The sequence below is a fragment of the Pelobates fuscus genome, chromosome 1 (genome assembly GCF_036172605.1).
Source record: "Pelobates fuscus isolate aPelFus1 chromosome 1, aPelFus1.pri, whole genome shotgun sequence".
Taxonomy (NCBI): Eukaryota; Metazoa; Chordata; class Amphibia; order Anura; family Pelobatidae; genus Pelobates; species Pelobates fuscus.
The window spans coordinates 256,091,980-256,110,315 of NC_086317.1; the positions used below are offsets into that span (position 1 = coordinate 256,091,980).

At 42.7% G+C, this 18,336-nt stretch overlaps 1 protein-coding gene across 2 annotated transcripts in view; it reads left to right on the top strand.

The window, feature by feature from the left end:
• The window catches only part of ALDH3A2 (aldehyde dehydrogenase 3 family member A2), a 91,469-nt gene that overhangs the window by 63,648 nt on the left and 9,485 nt on the right, over window positions 1–18,336 (top strand). For both annotated transcript variants that reach the window (XM_063456601.1, XM_063456600.1), the window contains exons 4-9: window positions 1,335–1,420; window positions 3,391–3,599; window positions 5,117–5,234; window positions 8,495–8,636; window positions 15,377–15,543; window positions 17,652–17,751. In XM_063456601.1, coding sequence (XP_063312671.1) covers window positions 1,335–1,420; window positions 3,391–3,599; window positions 5,117–5,234; window positions 8,495–8,636; window positions 15,377–15,543; window positions 17,652–17,751 — 822 coding nt within the window. The remainder of the gene's footprint in view (window positions 1–1,334; window positions 1,421–3,390; window positions 3,600–5,116; window positions 5,235–8,494; window positions 8,637–15,376; window positions 15,544–17,651; window positions 17,752–18,336) is intronic.

Here is an 18,336-nt window from a genome sequence, read left to right on the forward strand (position 1 = left end):
TTCCTATCTTGTGAGGTTAAGCAGCGGAGGATAACGTCTCGTGCTGTTCCAGTTGGTGTTTTAGGTGTGCCCGATATGCGATACACTCCGTCCATAACCATCTTTTTGGCTGTTGTGTGGGGCAGTATGGATGTGATTAATCTACGTACGTAATGAGGGAGTTCCTCTGCGGTCACCGCAGCAGGGATGCCACGGATTTTTATGTGGTTGCTGCGCTGTTTGTCCTCCAGGGCTGAGATTTGGTGTGACAGTGTGACTTGAGTGGTTTGCAATTGTTGTACTGTCTCTTTAAGGGCCACGATGTCAGTTCTGGCAGCACTTATGTCCTTTTCAGAGGTTTGTACTCTGTCAGTTATGGCCTGTATGTCAGTTCTCAGTGCCCTGAGGTCAGCAGTCCACACTTGTTGGATGTCATTAAACAGGAGTTTCAAATCCTGCTTTGTTGAGGGTGCAGACCCGTCCGGGTTGTCAATTATGTGTAGGAGACTTGCCTGGGTGGTCGGTGCAGCCTCTTGTCTGTCCTGCGCCCGGTTCTCCTCATTCCGGTCCCCAGCAGGGGTCAGCTTAGGCTGCATGGGCTGTCTCAGCATGTCCCCAATGTCTCTGCCGTCAGCCACTGTGTTTGGCTTTTGGGAGCGTCTCCCCATTGCGGTCCGGTGTTCCGGTTGCGGCAGGGAGGTTATGGGTTCCGTTCCCTGCGGGGGTTGTATGGTGCTGCCGCGGAGGAGTGCTTCCAGTCCCAGGCTCAGGGGTGTGTTGTAGGCCGCGGATTTGCACCGTGGTTTCGAGTGCTTTGTCGTAAGAAAGAAAGGCATCTATCGATAGCGGTAAGAGTTGGGCTATAGTTGCTTAGATATTTGGTTGGATTTAATCGGTTGTTTGGGAGCTCTCAGATATGGTGTCCGCTTGTCAGGCTTGCAGGCTCCGCCCCCCAGAATTTTAGTTTTTCACATCTTTAGAACTACTTCACCTTTTAAGGGGCTTTTTAAACATCATAATGTATACATCCCAGGGTAATAATTATGATGACAAGAGTGCCCCCCTGATGCTGTCCCACAGGATGGAATTTAACTGTTTCTGTACCAATTGACACTTACTTGGGTCCCCTGGACAACTACAGTACCGTACATCTGAAGGTTATTCTACTACAATAGTCTTTGAATATAATATGTTTTCCTTCTTCTATAATAAAGTAGTTGCACAGAAGGGAGTTGTTGGTTTTTCATCTGAAATGTCAGGAGGGTTAGTTGTGTCTTGCTAAGCTTCTCATGTGATTAATTGTTTCATAATTGTAAACAAATAATGTATTCCTTTGTCTTGCTGCTTTGTTACAGGTAATGCTGCCGTGCTAAAACCATCAGAAGTTAGTGAAAACACGGCCAAACTCCTGGAGAAAATTATTCCTCAATATTTAGATAAGGTATTTTTTTTTCCTTTTAAATTTCATTTAAAAATACTGATATATCCCTCCCCGTCAGTCATTTTAGAATCATGCAAAACAAGTTACATAGGGTCAGTTATATGCAAGTCAAGCAAGTAACACACACACTGAAAAGAATGATGTGATAGGAGTGACGTTAACCATACTTTCAGGAAAAGTCCAACTGGTGCCCATCCTTTACACTGTAGAGAAACAGGAGGCATGCTCATAATTAAAAAAAATTATGGAGTAGATGCAAATGAGATTAGGATAGAGAGGGCTGGCGACTTGGAAAGTTGGTGAGTTAGGAAGTTTGGATGGGAGAATATGAACAAGGAGAGTGACATGGTGGGTTACTGAGAATAGATGACATGGGAAGTGAGATGGCTATTTAAATGGGCTTGTAGTGGGTACAAAAGCTAGTACCAATATCGACAGAGTTAAATATGGCTTGTTAAAAAAAATATTTATTAAAGGACATTTCTGTAGTTACATTGAACCCTGGAACAGAAAGAGAATATATATCTGGGTTTGAAATGTAAGCATTAAAAAGCTTTACAGATAATTCATTAAAGGGACACTAGGCCCTGTAACTGCCTGATCCCATTGAGATGGTTATAGTCTCTGGAGTAACTTGGTTATTAATGTGCGGGGCTGATGCAACCATAAAGCGGCACAGGTGCACCGCTCCAGGGGGTGCAATGTCTCTGTGACTGGAGCCCCCCTCTGCCAGTCACTACATGCAGTTCAACCTTACATAGCATGGTAGAGGATCATCTTTATCCATTACTTAGTCTGAACAGGAATCTGCTTGCTGGTAGCAACAAACCAGTGTTTGTGTCACAATGGGAGGGTGAAGAGACACACAAAGGAGCTGGGGGGGGGAGGGGGGAGGGCATAAGAAACATACAAGGGGTGTGTAAGACACACAAAGGGTAATAAAAAACACTAAACGGGGTAAGACTTCAAAAGAGGAAATAAGAAACACAAAAGGGGGTAAACTATTTAAAAGTGGGGCACACAAATAAAGATGCATGGGGGGGGGGGGGGGGGAGGCTTCACCTGTGTAGCCAAAAATCCTTGCAACAGCCTATAAGTTTGCTAATGATCCACAACAGCCCATCTCCTCTGTGCTGCTTGACTAATAAGGAAGCATTAGCCTGAGCAGCATGGCCGGCTTTCATTGGCTGAGAGTGTTTTATCCTATCACAGCAACCATTGTGCTGGTATGAATTGCTACAGCTTGAGCCTTAACAATAGAGGGTCCAGTCATAATTTGGCTCCAGGCATCACAGCAGTGCCCGCGATGGTGCCGAACAGGAACAAGATGACAGCTCCCTCGCCGCCCGACTCCATTATGCTTCACCCGGCCACCTTGGCTGCCAGACACCAGGACAAAATTCCTAACTGCCATGGCGACCAGGCACCTGGGATGTGTAGAGCCCTGGATTAGCATTGTAACTACTACAGCATATTGTAATGGTTTTGGTGAAAGGAGACTGTGGGTGATGCACTTCTATTATTTGTCAAACCATTTTCAGGTGGTTTTACAAAAAACTGCAGTTTCCCTGTCACACTAATCCCCACGACTTATAAACCTATTACAAGTGTCTGGAGCTTGAATGGCAACTACATAGGTTTGTGGTACGTTAAATTATGTAAATGGTAAAAAATTTAAGTTTGTTTCTCAACCTCTTTTTGCCAACAGCGGGTGTGGGGGGAGCAGGGGGGAAGGGGGGAGGTAGCTAAAAATAACCACTACACCAAATTTGATTTAAGGGCACAACAGAGCCATAACACTCAGAATGGCTGGATATACCATGCGTCCACACTAAAGTGCACTCCAACGCAAGGGTAAAAACTCCCCCAATCTGTCAAAGAACAACTACGCTGCTTAATCTTGACAAATGTTGCTGTACATACTAAAACCTGTTTAACACTGTTGTTTACTGCTCAACCTCTCTTTGCAGGAGCTGTACCCAGTGATAACCGGTGGGATACCAGAGACTACAGAACTGCTTTCTCAAAGATTTGACCACATATTTTATACCGGAAATACTAATGTTGGGAAAATAATCATGTCAGCTGCTTCTAAGTTCCTGACACCAGTAACCCTTGAGCTGGGAGGAAAAAGTCCATGTTATATTGATAAGGACTGTGATATTGATATTGCTAGTAGGTGAGTGTCATTTACACTTTTTGCTTCTGTAAAGGGAATAAAGGTTGTTTTAATTAACCCATTAAGGACCAAGGTTCTTTGAGATGTGACATGTTAGTTAGCCAGGCCTTTTTGGCACATGCGTTTATTCAACCACAATTTCACCCTTTCTGTTTAAAGGTACTTTATAGTCGCCAGAACAACTAGAGCTTTATTTAGCTGCGCTGGTTTATATAGCCTGTCCCTGCAGGATTTTTAATGAGGCAGTGTTTACATTACTATTATTAGTAACACCTCTAGTGGTAGTCACTCTCATTACCACTAGAGGTGCTTCCTGAGTCAGTGCAGCACAGTGTGCAGCCCTGATGTTCAACGTCTCCACGCTCTGCATGGAGGCACTGACACAGGAAGCACTTCTAGTAGCTGTCTGAGTGACTGCCACTAGAGGTATTACTAGGCAGCAATGTAAACACTGCCTTTTCTCTGAATAGGTAGTGTGTACAGTGCTAAGGCTGCAGAGACATGCTATAGACACCAGAATCACTACATTAAACTATTCTGGCTCTGTGAATACAGTGTCCTTTTAATGAAAACCTTGGCCAGAGCGCTTAGGATTTTAGACTAGGTCAAAGATGCACCTTCTAATAGGACAAAGACATAAGCACACAGCCAAAAAACACAAGAGTGTTTTAGGGACAACTCTATGAATGTCCTTCAGTGGCTTAGAAAGAGCCCAGATTTGAACCCAATCTAACATTTCTGGAGAGGTCTGAAAATGGCTGCCCACCGACTGTCCCCATTTAATCTGACAGAGCTGCAGAGATTAATAGCATCCAGGTGTGTAAAGCTTGTAGCATCATACCCAAAAAGACTTGAGGCTATAATTGCTGCCAAAGGTGTTCAACTAAGTACTGCATTAAGTGTCTGAATACTTATGTCTGTGATATTTCTTTTTTCTGTTTAATGTGTTTGCAATGGTTTCAGAAATCTGTGGTTTGCCTTGTCATTATGGGGTCTTAAGTGTAGATTGATGCGAGGAGGATAACAAATGAATACAAACAATTGTATCATAATATTTTTCAAAATGTAAAGGGTCTGAATGCCAATCCATGGCATTGGAGAACTGCATTCTAGGCAGTCTCCTCCTACTTATTACACTGGTACCCTTGCTGTAAAGCAGGGGTGCCCATAAGGTAGATCCCAAGATATTTAAAAACTACAGCTTCCATGATTGCTTTGTCATTCGAAAGCATGCTATAGGGCACCCCTGCTGTAAATGATTCTTCATTGAACGAATAGAGGCTTTTGAAATTACCATAGCAACCAATGGGAGGAAAAGTAAATGATAAAATACATTTGTCATTGTTATAGCTTGATATTTTGTATTGTTTTAATTTTATAAATGTGTGTTTATATATATATTCTATGTGTACACTTTTAAAATTCTATGTTCTTCCACAAAGTATCTTTCTGAAAATATGTTTTATATATTTATTTGTTTTGAAAAAAATTATTTGTTCTTCCTTTTTCCTCTTTAGACGCATAACATGGGGTAAATTTGCCAACTGTGGACAAACGTGTATTGCCCCTGATTACATCCTCTGCGACAAATCTATCCAGGGAAGACTCGTAGAAAAGATCAAAGAAACTATTAATGTATGTGAAAAGTATTGGCACTTGGCTAGAGTGCACTGCATTATTTTATCTTCTTTGATTTGTAACCAATCTTCAATGAACAAACAGGGTAACGCTTTATTCTGTTGGTTTAGTTGGGGAATTATTTGTAAGTAAATCTAGTTAGGTCAATCAGCTCCTATGTTAACTTTTGTTTCATTGTGATTAACCTTTAAAGGATTGTTATAAACTGACTGCAATACTCTTCTCTGTATTCTCAATAATACAGGCATAGGCAACCTTCGGCACTCCAGATGTTTTGTACTACACCTCCCATGATGCTTTGTCAGCATTATGGGTGTAAGAGCATTATGGGGGATGTAGTCCACAACATCTGGAGTGCCGAAGGTTGCCTATCCCTTCTCTGTATTCTCGTAGAAAACAGTTGGTGTGTAGATGTTAGTGCATGCTGTTACTAGGATCATTAAAGCTGCACTGCCCCAGGGCCGGACTGGCCCACCGGGATACTGGGAAATTTCGTCTGGGGCCGATCAGACAGCCCTAAATTAGTCAAATTTAATTTTAATGATTTTCCCCTCGGACTCAGACAGCTGCCTGTCCCAGTCTGAAGGACTAATGAGGGAGGTGCTGGGGCTGGTGCGCAGGGCCGGACTTGCCCACTGGGGTCCTGCAAAATTTTCCGGTGAGTTTGTGTATGTCTGCTAGTGAGTGAGCTTGTGTGTGTGTGTGTGTGTACTAGTGAGTGAGCTTGTGTGTGTGTGTCTGTTAGTGAGTGTGTGGCTTCTAGTGAGAGAGTGTGTATGTGTGTGTGTGTGTCTGGTAGTGAGTGAGCTTGTGTGTGTGTGTGTGTGTGTGTCTGCTAGAGATTGAGCTTGCGTGTGTGTGTACCTGCTAGTGAGTGAGGTTGTGTGTGTACCTGTTAGTGAGTGAGCTTGTGTGTGTCTTCTAGTGAGTGAGCGTGTGTGTGTTTGAGAGCTTGTCTGTGTGTGCCTGCTACTGAGTGAGCTTGTGTCTGTGTGTGTCAATAAGCTTGTATTTGTATGTGTCAGTGAGCTTGTCTGTAGTAAGCTTGTGTGTGTGTCAGAGTTTGTCTGTACTAAATGTGTATGTGTACCAGTAAGCTTGTCTGTGTGTGTCAGTGAGCTTGTCTGTAGTGAACATATGTGTGTGTGTCAGTGAGAATGTGTGTCAGTAAGCTCTTCTGTAGGGAGCATGTGTGTGTGTTACAGTGAGCTTGTCTGTAGTAAGCTTGTGTGTGTGTGTCAGAGTTTGTCTGTACTAAATGTGTGTGTGTGTGTGTGTACCAGTAAGCTTGTCTGTGTGTCAGTGAACTTGTCTGTGGTGAGCATGTGTGTTTCAGTGAGCTTGTCTGTAGTGAGCATGTGTATGTCAGTGAGCTCTTCTGTAGGGAGCAGGTGTGTGTGTGTGACAGTGAGCTTGTCTGTAGTAAGCTTGTGTGTGTGTCAGTTTGTCTGTACTAAATTTGTTTGTGTGTGTGTGTGTGTGTGTGTGTACCAGTAAGCTTGTCTGTGTGTCAGTGAGCTTGTCTGTAGTGAGCTTGTCTGTAATGAGCATGTGTATGTCAGTGAGCTCTTCTGTAGGGAGCATGTGTGTGTGTGTGTGACAGTGAGCTTGTCTGTAGTAAGCTTGTGTGTGTGTCAGAGTTTGTCTGTACTAAATTTGTTTGTGTGTACCAGTAAGCTTCTCTGTGTGTATCAGTGAGCTTGTGTGTTTTATGTCAATGACCTTATGTATATCAATGAGATTGATATATATATATTTATAGACATTACATGGCATGAAGACCAATGGGGCTGGCATAGATGGGCTGCTTTGTCCCCAGCCTCTCATTGTGCTCTAGGAATTATTTTGAATATTATAGGACCATTCAGGGCACCAATGCTTAAATTGTTATGGTTTCTGTAGGTCTGAGGCGCTGTCTTACCATATGTGATAAAACCATTCTCTAAATAGTTATATATTTATGTGTCTGATTATACAGTGTGATAAAGTTAAAGCAGATAGGTCTATAACATTTAACCCCAGGGGGAGTATGTGTAGTATGTGTTGTAGGCAACACAAACCAAAGTTTAGTTATCAGCCCCTGGGGTGGAGCATTTGGAGAGCAGGGTGGGCCAATGCTCCACTCCGCAGTTTGCATACAACTGGGAGAAATAAGTTCCAGGCCAGCGTTTTGATCCATCTCCAACCCACTGCTCAGCTGCAGATAATCAGCTGCAGCAGTGGGAATAAACCCCTCCCTGCTAAGCAGGTAAAGGGGGAGACGCTGTTCTCTCCTGTGAGAGAGTCAAGGAGGCCGAGCACTGGGTGTGCAGAAAGAAAAGTAGTTAAGGCTGGCTTGGAGCACTGGGAGTGTAGAAAGTAAAACAACAGGCTGACTAAGCACTGGAGTACAGAGAGCTGACAAAGACACTAGGTTGGTGAAACCAATATTGTTTTGTTCTAGTTTAACCCCTGAGAGATAGGGAACCTAATGTTAGTAAGTGCTCAGAAGAGCTAGGTTTTTGTTTATAGGGATTTGTGTTATATTTATGTTTTCATTTGCTGCTGTCTCCTGGGTGGATTTACAAATAAAGTGCCTGGATTATATGCAATTAAAAGGACTGTGCCTGTTGTTTACCCTAGAGGACCGTGCTATTTGCAAACAAGGATCACAACGGATACCATAGGAACCTAGACCACTTCAGTGAAGTGAAGTGATTTGTGTGCATTTTAACTCTGCAGTGTTAAACATTGCCGTTCTGCTGGAATGTTTAAAGAGCACAGTTTAAATTCTAATTAAAGCTTTGCTATTTCAAATGGTATCATGTGCACTAGTCTACAAATGCATTCCTATAGAAAAGCATTGGATTGGCTGGGGTCATAAGGACAGCAGCAATTCAAGAAAGAAAAAGGTAAGTTAAAGTGCATTTTACCTCCTTACGGGGGGTTGGGACCTAAACATTTAACAGGGCACTATAGCACAAGGAATACAAATATAAATTGCTAACGCTGTAGTGTTCTAAAAAAAAAACAACCAAACACCCAATGCACATTCTACGTTTTTATTTGTTTTGTTTTAGAAGTTGGACAATTGCTTCCTTCCTTTAAAATGGGTTAATTTACTGAAGGAATTATAATATACATTTTGAAGAGTTAGCTGCATCTAAAGGAAATTCTGAGTTTTTATCGGTATTTTGGTGCACCAAAACCAGGTTAATCTCTCAATAAGAACATATTCAAATACAGCAGTTTTCAGACATATTTTCTTTTCATTTAAGGAGTTTTATGGTGACGATGCAAAGAATTCTCCTGATTATGAAAGGATCATTAATAAGCGGCATTTTAAGCGTCTACTCGAACTGATGGAGGGAGAGAATATTGTTATTGGCGGGGACAATGATGAGTCATCTTGTTATATAGGTAGGTCATTCCCTTCCAGGCCACCATTGATAACGTATGTCTCCTACTTTACACTTCGGCACTCTATATCTTATGAACTATATCTCCCCTGATACCGTGCCAGGATTATGGCTGTAAGAGCATTAAAGGAGATGAAGTCCACAATATCTGTAGTGTCGAGGGTTGCCTACCCATGCTTTTGACCTACTGCCACTATTACTACTGAGCTTTCTAACCCAATATTTAAGGCCAGTTTCTGTTTCAGAGTCCAAATACCATCAAACCCAAAAGACAAATTGTTGTTGTTGGTATTACTTTATGACCCCTTATCTGCTACCCAAAAGGTCACAGAGTGCTGTTTTTTTAGCAGTGACAACCATCTCCTATGCTCACACGTAGCAATTTGTATTCATCACTGCAAGACCTGTTTTCTATGCTTCTCTCCCATCATTTAATTAATACCTGGAATTTCTTGTAGATCACAGACTAGTTTTATACTTGGCTGTGTTGGTAAGGGTTTTTAATGTTTCCCTTCCGGCTTACATGTTGAAGAAAGGGCCAGGCACTCAAATGCTCTATAGCTTGACAAAGACCCAATGTAGCTGGGTTCACTATGTTCCTAATAAATGTGCCTATAGAGCAATGCCTTGCCCTTCTTTTTTAAACTGGTTTTCATACAATTTTGGAGTTGGTGCTAACCTATGGTCTAGTTGAAGCCATATTTCTGCTGTACAGCTCTAAAAAATGTATGTAAAGACTAAAAGTGCATTTGTCATAATTTAAGTAGGCTGATCTGTAGGGATTCTTAACAATCTGACCTAAATCTTAGAGCTCAGATTCTGGCACTAGAACAGATTGCTCCCAACAAGCACTGCACATTTTATGTTAGTTAAAGTGTGTTCGCGTCTTTTGCATCCTGATGAAAGTGGAGTCCTCAAGGTAATGGGGTACTATGTTTTTAGTCTGCCTGTTCCAGCTCATTCCTTTCAACGGAGTGTCGCTCTAGCTTCAAGATTTGCAGAGATGGATACAGCATTGTCTGTTGAGGTTGGTAAAATCTATGGTCTCACCACAGTGTTTCTGCCACCTAGTTTATACATACAGACACAAACATAATACAACTCCCAAGTGATGGATGTTGGACTTTGGAAAGTCCTTATTGGGCATAGAAATGTGAGAAATCCTTTTTCCACAACTTTCCTAGAGTTCCAGGCTTAACTTGCAAATGAGCGTAAACAGTCATTGAGTTTTCCGATTAAATACTGCATTTCTGCATATATCCTTAGCAGGATGTTTTAAAGGCAGCTTTTTGGTTGGGGGGGGGGGGGGGGGGGGAGGGGGAGGAGGTTTCTTTACAGGTTGTGATCAAAAAGGATCAGTTACCGGAAACATGGACTGCATGGTTTTGTACTGGTTTTAGAGTTTCTCTGCCCAAGGATGACTTTCCAAAGTCCAATTTGAGGTATGCAGGTGATGCACAACAATAAATTCTCACTATAAACTGATATATGAGCTGCCTATTATTTCAACTGGCAGGTTGTGTTTTTTGCATTATTCTCTGGAATTCATGGTTTGACTGACACCACGCTGTGTGGGGGCCCTTAATAGGGTAGCATTGGGATATACATGAGATAGGGACATGTCCCATCCTGCCCCACATTGACTGGAGTTATACTACCAAGCAGCAGCTGCAAGTATTTTAACTCTGCTCTCTCCCAACAATGATATTGCTGATCTTAGATTAAAGGAGCGTTAGCTCTAGTCTAATTAAAACAAATTTAATATAAAAACATAGAATTCAAAGGCATTTTTCAAGAAAATAATGCCATCTTAGGGTTCTGAAAAGCTTAATAAATCACTTGACCATCGGTCTTGTGGTGTATTATGATGTGTACATATATTTCTAACCATCCATCCATCATAAAGCAAGCATTTCCTGCATTACTAACAGGATTTTTATTCAAAGTGAATTTAAAATTGAAGGCCAAAGAAGCCAAACTTGGTGAACTTTTCCTTTCCAGTTCGGCTATTTAGACCTTAATTTTGAAATTCCATTTGAATTCACCTACAATTCTCACTTTAGTAATTACCCATGTCAAACTTTCTTATCAATGGTATGAAAGATCTAATCTCTATCTGTGATTAGTAAAGAGATTTTTCAGATGTTAATAAAACAAACCAAACAAAAATCACAGAACAGATTCTGATTTTGTATATGAACATGTATAGTACGTCTTCTTGAATATAAATACGTATCTCCTGGCTTTTAAATCTAACATGTTTTCCTCTGTTTGTGCATAGTAATGAGAGCTAATAGTAGAATGCAATGCTGGTAGTGTGGGCAGGACAAGTCATTCAGTGGGATATTACATCACATCTGTAACTTTCTTTCGCCCACTCTCACTAGATTTCAGTGTGTTGCTTACATTGTTTATCACAAGGAGCTTATTCTTGGTTCCAAAGAATGGAGAGTATTTAAAGCACAACAGATGACAAATAGGCAATAATCTAGCTGTACTCATTGCCACTAGCGATAAGTTGCACGAATGGAATGTGAGATCTTGCATTGCCATCTAGAGGCCTATAGATATATAAAAAAATAGGTTCTTGTTTAAAATCATATGCTCTCTGTTATTTTGTTTATTGCAGTTTACATGAATATTGATTAGATAAAATATCACTATCTTTAGTTGACAGTGAATTAAACAGAGTGCGAGCAAGCATGGTTTAATTATTTTACCCTAAAAATATCTATTTTATCTGTTTTTTTTTTATTCTGATCACAACTTTGTACCACTTTCGTTATCTTGCCTTTCGCTAACCCTTATAAATTATGATGTGTTTATTGTGGTGTATTGTCGTAGGACTCAAAATTGGCCCCTATAGACCAGACCTTAGTTGATCATTGGGCAACTGGTACAGCAACTATCAGTAGAACTTGGCACTGTAATTTATTCTCTTGCATAATGAAAATACTTTTTCTGAAAAGGACAGTAGCTCCATAACATTTCTTTAAATAGCTTTACCCCACAATTAGACGTTTATTGTGGGCTTTTTTTTTTTTTTTTAATTTGTCATACTTTGTCTGATTTTAAAGACCTTTGCATTACAGAAACGGTTATTTTCTCTGTTTCCCCTAGTCTTTTTAATTTTTACCTATAATAATTAGCACAAATCACAGCAACTATAAACCTGTCCCCAACACTACAATATGTTACAGGGGAAAGCTATTCTTCCCCACTGTCCATACAAGGTCTTGTAAGAAGTCCTAACTGTTGTAAGCTTGTTTACTGCTTTCTATGAGACCGCCTGTGCTGCAGCTGCAACTGGGTGGCACAATCTGAGTGATGGTGGAGAAATTTTCTGACAGGCGTCAGACATTATATGAAAGCCATTGAATGCTTTGCACTAATTAGACAGGCATCATTGCCCCCTATCCTAAATACATTTGAAGAATAGATGTATTTATATTGAGCATGGGAAGAAATATAATAGTTTTTTTTTTTATACCTTTAAATATTTACATAATATAATTGTGGAATAAAATGTAAATTATATTTTATGAAATATTGTTATAGATTACCCTTTTTTTTAAATTCTTTATTTTTGAAGTGCATAGAGAAATCATGCATATGTCACATCAGTAAGTATTGCAACAAGGAGATTAAATAACAGAAATTAGCATAAGTGTTATAAGTGTTATATCTGCACTTTTTTTTTTTTTTTGAGCATAATAAAACCTTGACATCTGGAACAAACAAGTCATATAAAATATACAGAATTAAACTGTGCCTGCCAAACCAAGCTTGCTTTACCAGAGAGTTGAGAGAAGCATGGTTAAATATTAGACAATTAGTGGCACTAGCACAGCCAGTCAGAAGTGTATGGCTATTAACTAGTGAGGGTTGGTGTGCCTGACTAGGCAGCGAGGGATATCATTGGGTAGCAGTATTCACAAGTGGCATCCTACAGGGCAGATCAGTGGAGGAAAAATACAAATACACTAGAAGCTAATTCTAAGGAGGGTGACTGCATTAAGATTACTAGACTGTTGCAGCATTAACATTAGCAATAACATAATTGCCCATGTCATTTAGACCTCTTGAATTTGGAACAGAGGTGCCAGGTAGGAGTGTGAGGGACGTGGTAGTGCTTTCCATAGGTTAATATGTTACAGCAGTGAAACTGAGGTGTATAGGGGTAGTGCATGGTCCCGCTTGCATGGGTGTTCCCTGTGTGGGGGTATATTAAAGCTGTGTGGTGTAGCCGTATGGGTGGGGGGATGAGCTATGTCTTAATGTGAAACTGGGTAACGAGCCATCTAGGGTGACATCACCCCATTGTGTCTAATCATTGTGGGGTGCCTGAGTTTGGCGGATGATCACAAGGCGGTTTAAGTGACCCCTTAGCTTGAGCAGCAGTGAAGTAATGGAAAACATATACTGCCGTGCCAGTGTGTTGGGGGAATACTCTAAGTGTCGAAGGCATAATTAAATCATGAGGGAGAGGTGAGCATCAAGGTTCGCCTCAGTAGGTCTGTGGTTATTGTCCAGTCCTTGGCTGTATGGAGGCACTGAACTCTCATGATGGTCACTGACCCAGCGTTTAGGTCACAGCTCTGGCGGACGGGGTGGTCTGTGCGGTCCTAGGGACGAACTCACAGATCCTTGCCGGGTCCAGACCAACTAGGCCAGGCTCCCCATTCTCAGCCGTCGGCATGATACCCTGGGTTCTCATGAGATCTTCCAGCTCCTGGTATGTGCCCGCTCGATGTGTTGCACCTTTGATATTGAGCAGGATGGTGCGTGGTAAGTTCCATCTGTATTGAATGTCCCGGGTCCAGAGGGTTTGTAAGAGGGGTTTTAGGGACCGACGCCAGCTCAGAGTGTGTCTAGTGAGATCCGGAAAGATCAGCAGTATCGCTCCTTCAAAGGTGATCGGGGTCTTCCCCCGGACAGCCGCCAAAAGTGAGGACCTGTCCTGCAGGAACTGGAATCGGAGAATGAGATCAGGAACCATGTCCTGCGGGGCCCCTGCTGGCCTGGGAAGGCGAAACATGCCGTCCAGTTTCATAGCTTTGGCCTGTTTAGGTGAGAGGAAGGCTTCCATAAACCGCCGGATGAAGTGAGGTAGGTCTGTAGTCCCCAGTGATTCGGGTACTCCTCTTAACTTAAGGTTGTACCGCCTCCGGTGATCCTCCAGTGCATCAATTCTACCGTCGGTCTGCTGTAGTTTGTGTTGTAAGTTCACCAGACCCTGTTCTACAGCAATCAGCCGGGTGGTGTGATCGTTATTGGAGGTTTCTAGCTGGGTGAGCCTCGAGGTGTTGCTCTTGATCACCTGTCGGAAGTGGGCCATGTCTCCCTGTAGGTTCGCTCGGAGTTCTGCGAGCATCGCCTTCAATTGAGATGCTGTAACCGGTTCCCCGATGTTGGGGGGTAGGTCCCGTTTTTTTGCTGGAAGTGGCTCCCTCACTCAATACTGGGGAGAAGTCCTCAGAGGAGCATGATGAGCCCTCATCCAGGAGCGCCATATTGTCCCATGCGGCCTTCTGCAAGCAGCGGAACTCGCCAATGTAGTGGCTTAACAGGCTTTTATCAGCTTTTGGCCGTTTATTTTTGCGGCCCATGCTGTCAGGTGAGCAAAAGTGGTGTTAGAGTCCCCTATTTCACCAAAATATCGAGTTTGTAGGGCAATAGTTTGCAGAGCACTGGGAGAGTGCGACTGCTCTGGTTCGCTGCTGGACTCCACCCCTATAGATTACGGTACCTTTTTAACACTGTTTTGTAACTTGCAAGAATATATTTTGGCACTTATGATTTTCTTTTATTTTGGGTTATGTAAAATTCTTAAAATTGGAGCTCCTTTTCACCCAGAACGCTTAAAACATGTTACCTGTTGTCTCCTCCCTGTTGTCTCCTGTAGTCTCCTCCCTCCTGCACAGCCCGCCAGTGGGAAGATCATGCCTCTTGGTAACAGTGGTAGGAGGGAGAACTTAGCAATGCTCTGATACTTTCACCCCCCACTGGGGTGCAGATATGACTCACATCTTACACCGGACCACCAGGGAACAGGATTCCTCCTTCCCTGGTTCCTCAGGGAGGGGGAATAACATTTAGGTTTTTTTTCTTCAGCCCTTATTTTCCCCTCCTTGCCAGTTGCACCCCAGCCTTTATGACACCAGTGCAGCTCGCAGCCCTTATACATACTACAGTCCTTACTGCACCCACCCACTACAGTCCCTACCGCCCATCCCCGACTACAGTTCCTACCTCCCAACTAAAACCCCTATCCCCAAAATAAAGCCCCTATTCCCCAACTTAAGGCCCTACCCCACTACTGAAGCCTCTATCCTCCTTACTACAGCTCCTATTCCCCCCATTACAGTCCTAACCCCACTTGCATCCTATGTTCTCCCACCTGTAGACCTCTAATCCCTCTTATACACCCAATACTCACAATTACAGCCCATAATCTCCCCAATTGCAACCATGCCCCACTACAGCCCCTAACCCCCCCTACTATAGTCAAAACCACCCACTACAGTCCTTATCGCCTTACTATAACCCTTATCTCGCCAATTACAACCCCCTCCCCCCCCTTACTAAAGCACCCTATCCCCCACACCTCACACTTCAGCCCCTATCTCTCCACTACAGTCATTTTTATGCTACTACAGCCCACTTTCGTTGCCCTGCCAGAGATTAGGTTCTGGATCTGCTTTTGATTTTTACAGCTCATCTTGTATGTCTGTTTTGTAGCACCAACGGTCCTGGCTGATGTGAAACCAGACTCTAAGGTTATGCAAGAAGAGATATTTGGACCTCTACTTCCCATTGTATCAGTTGGGAGCTTGGACGAAGCCATCGAGTTCATAAATCAGAGAGAGAAACCTCTTGCTCTTTATGTATTCTCAAACAATAAAAAGGTAAATTGGAGCTATTCTATAAAAATTAAATGACATGTCTAAACTTTAAAGCAGCCCTGTCACCTACTGGAGTATTTGCATATTCTGCAAAGACCCTTGATGGTGACATTGCCACTTGTGGGGTGCAGCTATGGGGAGTTATACTTAAAGGGACACTCCAGGCACCCAGACCACTTCTGCTCATTGGAGTGGTCTGGGTGCCAACTCCCACTACCCTTAACCCTGCAAGTGTAATTATTGCAGTTTTTATAAACTGCAATAATTACATTGCAGGGTTAACTCCACCTCCAGTGGCTGTCTACTAGACAGCCACTAGAGGTCACTTCCTGGGTTCTAGCACAGGAAACCTGTGCTAGAGCGTCGCTGGACGTCCTCACGCTGTGTGAGGACCTCCAGCGTCGCTCAAAACCCCATAGGAAAGGATTGAAATGATTTTTCAATGCTTTCCTATGGGGAGACGTAATGCGCATGCGCGGCATTTCCGCGCATGCGCATTAGGTCTCCTCGGCCGGTGGGCGAGATCAGTCTCGCCCACCGGCCGACGCAATCACTGGGAGGAGCGTCGCGGAGGCGGAGACAGCGGCGAGGGACATCGCCGCTGTCCCAGGTAAGTCACTGAAGGGGTTTTCACCCCTTCAGTAACCGGGGATTGGTGGGTGGGAGGGAGAGGGACCCTCCAGTGCCAGAAAAACTGATCGTTTTTCTGGCACTGGAGTTTCCCTTTAACTGATGATGTCTCCCATGGGTGCCACCATCGTCTTTTTTAAGATCTTGGCACTTGATCTGCCAGTAGCCCACATCAGTGCTGTAATATCAGGCATGCAAGAGAGTACAATCCGGATGTCTATAAATCAGAAATGGCAAGTTTTATAAGTTGTCGCACACATATTAACGTGTCTGAAATAATAATGCTCAAAACCTCTTTAAATAAAACTAGGGTTTTTTTTATCAGGACAAAATGTTAAGACTTTACATTTTGTCCTGATAATGTAAAATGTTATTCTAAAACCATACTGCTTGTAATCTGTCAAAAAGGAAGAAAATATTTCTTTAGCATTGGTCAATTTAAATTAACTGTATTTCCAGCCTTCATGAGTGATGTCAGACACATTTCTGCAAATCAGGGATCTTAAAGGAACACTATATTGTCAGGAAAACATGTATTCATGACCCTATAGTGTTAAAACCACCATCTGGCCCCATTGCTCCCCCCCCCCCCCCCCCATCACCCTCCTAAATATAGCAAAATCTTACTTTTATTGCAGTCTGCTGCTGCTGGCTCTGCCTCTGATCTGCCAATTTGGCTGGCATCATCAGTAGTGTTGATCAAAAGCCAATCACAATGCTTTCACATAGGATTGGCTGAGACTGTCAAGGAGACAGACCAAGGGAAGACCCAGCACAAGCCAAACACAGCTCTGGCCAATTGGCATCTCCTCATAGAGATGAATTGAATCAGTGCATCTCTGTGAAGAAAGTTCAGTGTCTCCATGCAGAGAGTGTAGACAATAAATGGTGTGCAGAAATGCCCCAGGAAACACCTCTAGTAGCAGAGGCGTAACAACAAACCACGGGCCCCGGTGCGAAAAATGCCCTGGGGCCCCCTCTCCTCCCATACATCCACCCACCTCCCCACACATACATGCAGACAAACAGATACACATGCAGACACACATATACATACAGAGAAACATGCACACACATGCACACACACATATACATACAGAGAAACATGCACACACACAGATACAGAGAAACATACATACAGACACACACATATAGAGACACATACATACAGACATACAGACACACATATACTAACACACACACACACATGCAAAATGTTTAAGTCGCCCTCCTGTTTCCTACCTTTTAGGTGCAGGAGGGTGACTTTCCCTGGGGTCCAGTGTTGGCTCAGGCTGATGGGAGTCAGAGTTCCCACTCTGACTCCCTCTCCTTCCTCCCGGACGCTCTCTCTGATAGCTGGGAGTGACTGGGGCAGTCACTTCCTCCGCTTTCGTTTGCTGCTTAGAGGGGGATTAGAAAACCTTTCATCATCATCAGGAATTATCTCCATAAGTTCTTAGGTTGATATTTGTATGTTTCAGGTCATCAAGAAGATGATTGCTGCGACATCCAGTGGAGGTGTTACTGCCAATGATGTCATCATGCATTTTACAGTCATAGAATTGCCATTTGGAGGTGTTGGTGAGTACATTTATTTTTTAAGGTTGGACCGTTGATAATTGGACAAGGTGCAAATCACACGGTTTGGTAGCTGATGAGCTTTACCTGCGTATTCAGGATGTATACTATGGCATAATGCAGCTGGGAGCTTTCACTCCTCATTCGAGAGGTTTCTATCTTTTATATTCTATATATGTATGTAATGTTAGGGCATGAAGTGCACACCGGACAGATAACTGTAATTATTTCAGTCAGTGATCATTTGGGAATAACTGCTTTTTCCAGATTAAGCTTTCATTGTAAAGAAAGAATCTGTAGCAGGTTATTCAAATAACCTGAAGTAAATGGAGGATGAACTGTTACAAATATTTAAACTGTCCATAGATGTAAACCTCAATTAGCAATTTTGTAAACATCTTTGATCTAGAAAGTTAAACCTACAGCCAGGGTTGGCCAGCATGCTTGTCGGATTATCTCCAGAGAAGTGCCGATTAACTGTAAACTTGCTGTATACTTTGTTGACATTCTAGATTTACCTAGATTTGTAATTTGGATATCTCTGCTCTGTAGAACTAAACATAGGATGATACACAGAGAGGTTTTAAG